At 48.8% G+C, this 8,344-nt stretch overlaps 1 protein-coding gene across 1 annotated transcript in view; it reads left to right on the top strand.

Moving 5' to 3' along the window:
• The first annotated feature begins 355 nt into the window (after positions 1-355).
• The window catches only part of LOC115184935 (WD repeat-containing protein 7-like), an 87,363-nt gene continuing 79,374 nt past the window's right edge, over positions 356-8,344 (top strand). Inside the window, exons 1-4 of the mRNA XM_029745512.1 lie at positions 356-483; positions 1,077-1,376; positions 2,000-2,176; positions 2,291-2,454. Of these exons, the coding sequence (XP_029601372.1) occupies positions 356-483; positions 1,077-1,376; positions 2,000-2,176; positions 2,291-2,454 (769 nt within the window). The remainder of the gene's footprint in view (positions 484-1,076; positions 1,377-1,999; positions 2,177-2,290; positions 2,455-8,344) is intronic.

Here is an 8,344-nt window from a genome sequence, read left to right as displayed (position 1 = left end):
TGCTCGCTTCGAGGCAAACAATACCGAACCATCCAGGAGGACTCTCGCTGCTCTGGACGACCAGACCAGATGCTTTTTCTCTCCAAGGCTGACGAGAGGAAAACTCTCGAAAGAAGTGAGTACTCACAAAGCCGCCGTCCCAAATGGCATCCCTGTCTACGTCCTCAGTGTGTGCTTACCAGCTGGCGGGCGTCTTCTCTGACATCTTCAACCTGTCCCAGGCTGTAGTCCCCACCTGCTTTTGAGGAGACCACCATTGTCCCAGTGCCCAAGAAAAACAAGGTGACATGCCCAAATGACTATTGCCCAGTCGCACTCACCCCGGTCATTATGAAGTGCTTCGAGGAGACTAGTCATGGCCCACATCAAGGCCAGCCTGCCAGGCACACTGGACCCACTCAAATTTGCCAACAGCTCCAATAGATTCCCGGAAGATGCCATTTCCATCGCTATTCACACGGCTGTAACACATCAGGAAAAGAGGTACACCTATGTGAGAATGCTTTTCATTGACTACAGTTCAGCATTCAACACGATTGTTTCCTCCAAGCTCGACACCAAGCTCAGAGCCCTGGGTCTGGACACCACCCTCTACAACTGGATCCTGGACTTCCTGACGGGCCGACCACAGGCTGTGAGGATTGGCAACAACACCACCTCCACACTAATTCTTAATTCAGGGGCCCCCCAGGGGTGTGTCTTCAGCCCTCTGCTGTACTCCCTGTTCACCCACGACTGTGTGGCTTTGCACGACACCAACTCATCAAGTTTGCTGACGACACCACAGTTGTAGGCCTGATAACCAACAACGACAAGTCAGCCTATAGGGAGGAGGTAAGTTAACTGGCGTTGTGGTGCCAGGACAACAACCTCTCCTTCAACATCAGCAAAACAAAGGATAGGATTGTTGACTTCAGGAAGCAGAGGGAACATGCCCAGATCCACATCAACGGGACTGCAGTAGAGAGAGTCAGCCGTTTTAAGTTCCTCTGCGTCCACATCACTGAGGACTTGACATGGACCAACAACACCACCACTCTTGTCAAGAGGGCTCAACAGCGTCTCTACTTCCTAAGGCGGCTGAAGAAATGTGGCATGCCGCCCCGGGTCCTCTCTAAATACTACCGCTGCACCTTCGAGAGTGTCCTAATCAGTTGCATCACGGCCTGGTTCGGAATTTTCTTCGTCCACGACTGCACGGCCCTCCAGCAGGTGTTGAAGATGGCCCAGTACATCACTGGGATCGTGCTTCCAACCATCCGTGACATCTACTCAAATCAGTACCTGACGAAGGCACAAAGCATCATCAAGGACTCCACACACCCCAGCCACGAGCTGTTCACTCCCTCATCGTCGAGCAGACTGTATCGGAGCATGTAGGTATCTACAAGCCATCAGACTGCTGAACACTTGAAGTGGACTGACCATCTGCTCTGATTCTCTGCACCTTAGAACACATCACTACCGCTGCCACCAGCCTCTCATTATACTGCTCCATTTATACACTTGTTCCTTCCTGTATTCCATTTATGCTCAAATATTTATTCTATTCTCCTGCCATTTATTTTATGTTCATATTCTTAAATTGTATCATTTCGTATTGTTGTTGCATTGTCGAGAAGGAAGCATTTCGTTGGACGATGTCTGCCGTGCATATGACTAATAAAACTTGAAACTGGAATGCACCTTTATGATGTCACGATGAAACCGATCGTGTCGTTGCTATGTGTTTTTCCTCTGTAAAAAAAACGAGCAAAAAAAACATGAAGAAAATCAAGCTTCAGTTATTGTTAGGGCTAATACGCTAATTGTTCCTAGCAGTGGTTCCTGAGACTACCTTAGACTACCTTCAAACTGAACGCAGAGACATAAAAATGTTATCCAGGAGTTCATCTGACTCTGGTTAAGTATTTAATTTCCAAAATGTTGCTCTATCCCTTTAATATATGTCTGCTGACATTATAGTCACTTCACTCCTCTGTGTATCTGGTGACAATAGCTGGAGAGTTGAGTCTCTGGAGCGGTCAGTGGATGTATCTGTTGACAATAGCTGGAGAGTTGAGTCTCTGGAGCGGTCAGTGGATGTATCTGTTGACAATAGGTGGAGAGTTGAGTCTCTGGAGCGGTCAGTGGATGTATCTGGTGACAATAGCTGGAGAGTTGACTCTCTGGAGCGGTCAGTGGATGCCATTAGCAGGCTGTACATTTAGCCTAGCCGTAAGAAAGCAGACATGATACCTATGTTTTGGCAAGAGCCTGCTGCCCACCACTCTCCCTTCCCAATCCCCAGACTCAGCCCCAGCCCTATACCAACCCTCTACCCTTCACCAGCCCCATATCCCATTCCCCAGCCCTCCCTTACCCCAGCGCTGTACCCTAGCTCAGCCCTGCCTCCCCTCCTCCTCAGCCCCGTCCCCCTCCCCAGCCCTATCCTATTGATCAGGCCCCCTGCGCGTGGGTCCCCCCTGCTCCAGCAGCTGCCTCATTGGCCTCTCTCAGCGCCTGCTCCAGCGCATTAGAATAGAAATCCATAACCGGGGCTGTGCTCACCCAAGCAGTGGAACAAACCAAATGAAATGCTATAAAGCAATCTCAGCCACCGGGAGCCGCTACCCATTCATCCTGATCTCAGAATGTCACACCAGCTCACCATCTCTCTCTCTCCTTCTCTCTCTCCTTCTCTCTCTCCTTCTCTCTCTCCTTCTCTCTCCCCTTCTCTCTCCCCTTCTCTCTCCCCTTCTCTCTCCCCTTCTCTCTCTCCCCTTCTCTCTCTCCTCTCTCTCTCCTTCTCTCTCTCCTTCTCTCTCTCTCCTTCTCTCTCTCTCCTCTCTCTCCTTCTCTCTCTCCTTCTCTCTCCTTCTCTCTCCTTCTCTCTCTCCTTCTCTCTCCTTCTCTCTCTCTCCTTCTCTCTCTCTCCTTCTCTCTCTCCTTCTCTCTCTCCTTCTCTCTCTCCTTCTCTCTCTCCTTCTCTCTCCTTCTCTCTCCTTCTCTCTCTCCTTCTCTCTCTCCTTCTCTCTCTCCTTCTCTCTCTCTCTCCTCTCTCTCCTCCTTCTCTCTCTCTCCTTCTCTCTCTCCTTCTCTCTCTCCTTCTCTCTCCCTTCTCTCTCTCTCCTTCTCTCTCTCCTTCTCTCTCTCCTTCTCTCTCTCCTCTCTCTCCCCTTCTCTCTCTCCTCTCTCTCCTTCTCTCTCCATCTCTCTCCATCTCCCTTTCCTTCTGTCTCCATCTCTCTTTCTTTTTCTCTCCTCTCTTCCTGTCCTGCTCTAATGCTATCCCTAACACACCTTTACTCCTGCCTACTTGCTCTCTCTCTCCCTCAACCCACTACCTCTGTACCTTTCCCTCCACACCCCCATCCCTCCATCCTTCCCTCTCCTCCACACCCCTCCCTCCCTCCATCCTCCTCACCCCTCCACAACCCCCTCCCTCATCTCCCCTACTTCCACACCCCTCCCTCCCTTCATCCTTCCAACCCCTCCACTACCCCCCTCCCTCCATCCTTCCCTCTCCTCCACACCCCTCCCTCCATCCTCCTCACCCCTCCACAACCCCCTCCCTCATCTCCCCTACTTCCACCCCCCTCCCTCCATCCATCCTTCTTCCCCCTCCACTACCCCCCTCTCCTTCCTCTCTCTCTGTCCCCTCCCTTCCCCCTCTGAAATAATAGATTGGGGGGGGGGGGGGGTTAGCTGACTGGTCACCTGACCTCTACAGACCAAACGGTCAGCCCTGCAGCTTAAAACACAGTCATGCCTGGCCCTTTGTTCCAACACACATACAGTATGCGCACACACACACACACACACACACACACACACACACACACACACACACTAGTGATGTGTCGTTGACTCATAACTCGTAGTCCCCGCGGTTATATCTGCAGGGCGGTGTGGGTTTAGGGTCATAACATATTTTATGGGCTATTTTATGTGTGTTGATTGTGAGGCGCTATACACATTCGACAGTCACAAGACGGGGACTTTAAAAATGGCACGTTAATAAGGGAACTGAAGGCTACTGTTCAGATGGTTTAAATGGAACAGTAGTCTGAGATCTGGACACTGACTGATGGTCTATAACCTTTCATAAAGCCTCATATAATAACTATAACCCCTCACATCATGTTAACTATAACCCCTCACATCATGTTAACTATAACCCCTCACATCATGTTAACTATAACCCCTCACATCATGTTAACTATAACCCCTCACATAGCCTCATAATAATGTTAACTATAGGTCTAGCTATTGCATTTTCTCCCCGGTCCCTAAATGTATTTGCTGTGCGAAAGAAGCAGAGATGAAAGAGAATATTTTACCGACTTCAACCATGTAGAAGCATTCATTCTATCGATTTTATGACATTCGAGTGAACAAAATGTTTTAGTATTCTAGGGCAACAAGTAATGACACAAGACAAGCTGTATGTATCGTATTATAGGCAAGTTGACTAACTAATAGCCTACTGAATGTCCCAAATGTTCATAGGCCTGTCTAAAAAAAATAAAATAAAAAAAGTCTCTCTGTCATCTCTTACTGTACACCGCAATCTCGGTATTAGCGGGTTAGGGTCGAGTGTGGGCCTCTGATTTTCACTTTATCACATATTTTCGGGCGGCTGCGGATGGGCTATTAGCAATTGCTGGCAGGTGCGGATGAACAAACAGCAGATCTGATGTTGGGGCGGGGTTGTATGAGTAAAGCAGGGGGGGGGGGCTCCTGGGTTAGAAGCCCCAAAAGGACAATAGCCCAGCGCTCCCCTCACTTCCGAAACGAGGCCGGTCTTCGCCCCTCGTATTTAGTAGAGAACCCGGGTCATTAGAGGGGGCCCTGCAGGCAGGCTGCATGTGATCAGTATCCTCCAGACACACACAGACGTCGACCCATACGCCCCGTTCTCTGAACATGACTCTGACCTGGCCGTAGGGGGGCCCAGAGGGGCGGGGCCCAGAGGGGCGGGGGCGGAGGAACAAATGGGTCCTGGTCAGGACAATGGACGTGTGACAGCCCTATTCAGTTCTAGCTACCCTCCATTCAGCTGTGTGTTACTAGCAGCTAACTACCCTCCATTCAGCTGTGTTACTAGCAGCTATCTACCCTCCATTCAGCTGTGTTACTAGCAGTTAGCTACCCTCCATTCAGCTGTGTTACTAACAGCTAGCTACCCTCCATTCAGCTGTGTTACTAGCAGTTAGCTACCCTCCATTCAGCTGTGTTACTAGCAGTTAGCTACCCTCCATTCAGCTGTGTTACTAGCAGCTAGCTACCCTCCATTCAGCTGTGATACTAGCAGTTAGCTACCCTCCATTCAGCTGTGATACTAGCAGCTAGCTACCCTCCATTCAGCTGTGTGTTAGTAACAGCTAGCTATCCTCCATTCAGCTGTGTGTTACTAGCAGCTAGCTACCCTCCATTCAGCTGTGTGTTACTAGCAGTTAGCTACCCTCGATTCAGCTGTGTTGCTAGCAGTTAGCTACCCTCCATTCAGCTGTGTGTTACTAGCAGCTAGCTACCCTCCATTCAGCTGTGTTACTAGCAGCTAGCTACCCTCCATTCAGCTGTGTTACTAGCAGTTAGCTACCCTCCATTCAGCTGTGTTACTAGCAGCTAGCTACCCTCCATTCAGCTGTGTTACTAGCAGCTAGCTACCCTCCATTCAGCTGTGTTACTAGAAGCTAGCTACCCTCCATTCAGCTGTGTGTTAGTAACAGCTAGCTACCCTCCATTCAGCTGTGTTAGTAACAGCTAGCTACCCTCCATTCAGCTGTGTTACTAGCAGCTAGCTACCCTCCATTCAGCTTGTGTTACTAGCAGTTAGCTACCCTCCATTCAGCTGTGTTACTAGCAGTTAGCTACCCTCCATTCAGCTGTGTGTTAGTAACAGTTAGCTACCCTCCATTCAGCTGCGTTACTAGCAGTTAGCTACCCTCCATTCAGCTGTGTGTTAGTAACAGCTAGCTACCCTCCTTTCAGCTGCGTTACTAGCAGCTAGCTACCCTCCATTCAGCTGTGTTACTAGCAGTTAGCTACCCTCCATTCAGCTGTGTTACTAGCAGTTAGCTACCCTCCATTCAGCTGTGTTACTAACAGCTAGCTACCCTCCATTCAGCTGTGTTACTAGCAGTTAGCTACCCTCCATTCAGCTGTGTTACTAGCAGTTAGCTACCCTCCATTCAGCTGTGTTACTAGCAGCTAGCTACCCTCCATTCAGCTGTGATACTAGCAGTTAGCTACCCTCCATTCAGCTGTGATACTAGCAGCTAGCTACCCTCCATTCAGCTGTGTGTTACTAGCAGCTAGCTACCCTCCATTCAGCTGTGTGTTACTAGCAGTTAGCTACCCTCGATTCAGCTGTGTTACTAGCAGTTAGCTACCCTCCATTCAGCTGTGTGTTACTAGCAGCTAGCTACCCTCCATTCAGCTGTGTTACTAGCAGTTAGCTACCCTCCATTCAGCTGTGTTACTAGCAGCTAGCTACCCTCCATTCAGCTGTGTTACTAGCAGCTAGCTACCCTCCATTCAGCTGTGTTACTAGCAGTTATCTACCCTCCATTCAGCTGTGTGTTAGTAACAGCTAGCTACCCTCCATTCAGCTGTGTTAGTAACAGCTAGCTACCCTCCATTCAGCTGTGTTACTAGCAGCTAGCTACCCTCCATTCAGCTTGTGTTACTAGCAGTTAGCTACCCTCCATTCAGCTGTGTTACTAGCAGTTAGCTACCCTCCATTCAGCTGTGTTACTAACAGCTAGCTACCCTCCATTCAGCTGTGTTACTAGCAGTTAGCTACCCTCCATTCAGCTGTGTTACTAGCAGTTAGCTACCCTCCATTCAGCTGTGTTACTAGCAGCTAGCTACCCTCCATTCAGCTGTGATACTAGCAGTTAGCTACCCTCCATTCAGCTGTGATACTAGCAGCTAGCTACCCTCCATTCAGCTGTGTGTTACTAGCAGCTAGCTACCCTCCATTCAGCTGTGTGTTACTAGCAGTTAGCTACCCTCGATTCAGCTGTGTTACTAGCAGTTAGCTACCCTCCATTCAGCTGTGTGTTACTAGCAGCTAGCTACCCTCCATTCAGCTGTGTTACTAGCAGTTAGCTACCCTCCATTCAGCTGTGTTACTAGCAGCTAGCTACCCTCCATTCAGCTGTGTTACTAGCAGCTAGCTACCCTCCATTCAGCTGTGTTACTAGCAGTTATCTACCCTCCATTCAGCTGTGTGTTAGTAACAGCTAGCTACCCTCCATTCAGCTGTGTTAGTAACAGCTAGCTACCCTCCATTCAGCTGTGTTACTAGCAGCTAGCTACCCTCCATTCAGCTTGTGTTACTAGCAGTTAGCTACCCTCCATTCAGCTGTGTTACTAGCAGTTAGCTACCCTCCATTCAGCTGCGTGTTAGTAACAGTTAGCTACCCTCCATTCAGCTGCGTTACTAGCAGTTAGCTACCCTCCATTCAGCTGTGTGTTAGTAACAGCTAGCTACCCTCCTTTCAGCTGTGTTACTAGCAGCTAGCTACCCTCCATTCAGCTGTGTTACTAGCAGTTAGCTACCCTCCATTCAGCTGTGTGTTAGTAACAGCTAGCTACCCTCCATTCAGCTGTGTGTTAGTAACAGCTAGCTACCCTCCATTCAGCTGTGTGTTAGTAACAGCTAGCTACCCTCCATTCAGCTTGTGTTACTAGCAGTTAGCTACCCTCCATTCAGCTGTGTTACTAGCAGTTAGCTACCCTCCATTCAGCTGTGTTACTAGCAGCTAGCTACCCTCCATTCAGCTGTGTGTTAGTAGCAGCTAGCTACCCTCCATTCAGCTGTGTGTTAGTAGCAGCTAGCTACCCTCCATTCAGCTGTGTGTTAGTAACAGTTAGCTACCCTCCATTCAGCTGCGTTACTAGCAGTTAGCTACCCTCCATTCAGCTGTGTTACTAGCAGCTAGCTACCCTCCATTCAGCTGTGTTACTAGCAGTTAGCTACCCTCCATTCAGCTGTGTTACTAGCAGCTAGCTACCCTCCATTCAGGTGAATGGGCAAGACAAAATATTGAAGTGCCTTTGAACGGCCCCGACGAATTGAAGCTGTTCTGAGGACAAAGGGTATATATATATGTGTATGTATGTGTGTGTGTGTGTGTGTGTGTGTGTGTGTGTGTGTGTGTGTGTGTGTGTGTGTGTGTGTGTGTGTGTTATTTCATAGTAATATATATATTACTATGAAATAACACATATGGAGTCATTTAGTAACCAAAAAAGTGTTAAAAAAATCAAAATCTATTTTAGATTCTTAGTAAAAATAAATTAACTGGTGAATGAGTAGGTATGTCCAAACGTTTGACTTGTACTGTGTGTA

The sequence above is a fragment of the Salmo trutta genome, unplaced genomic scaffold, assembly GCF_901001165.1.
Source record: "Salmo trutta unplaced genomic scaffold, fSalTru1.1, whole genome shotgun sequence".
NCBI classification, from domain to species: domain Eukaryota; kingdom Metazoa; phylum Chordata; class Actinopteri; order Salmoniformes; family Salmonidae; genus Salmo; species Salmo trutta.
The sequence above is the reverse complement of the archived record's forward strand: the minus strand, read 5'-3'. Positions and strand labels throughout refer to the sequence as shown.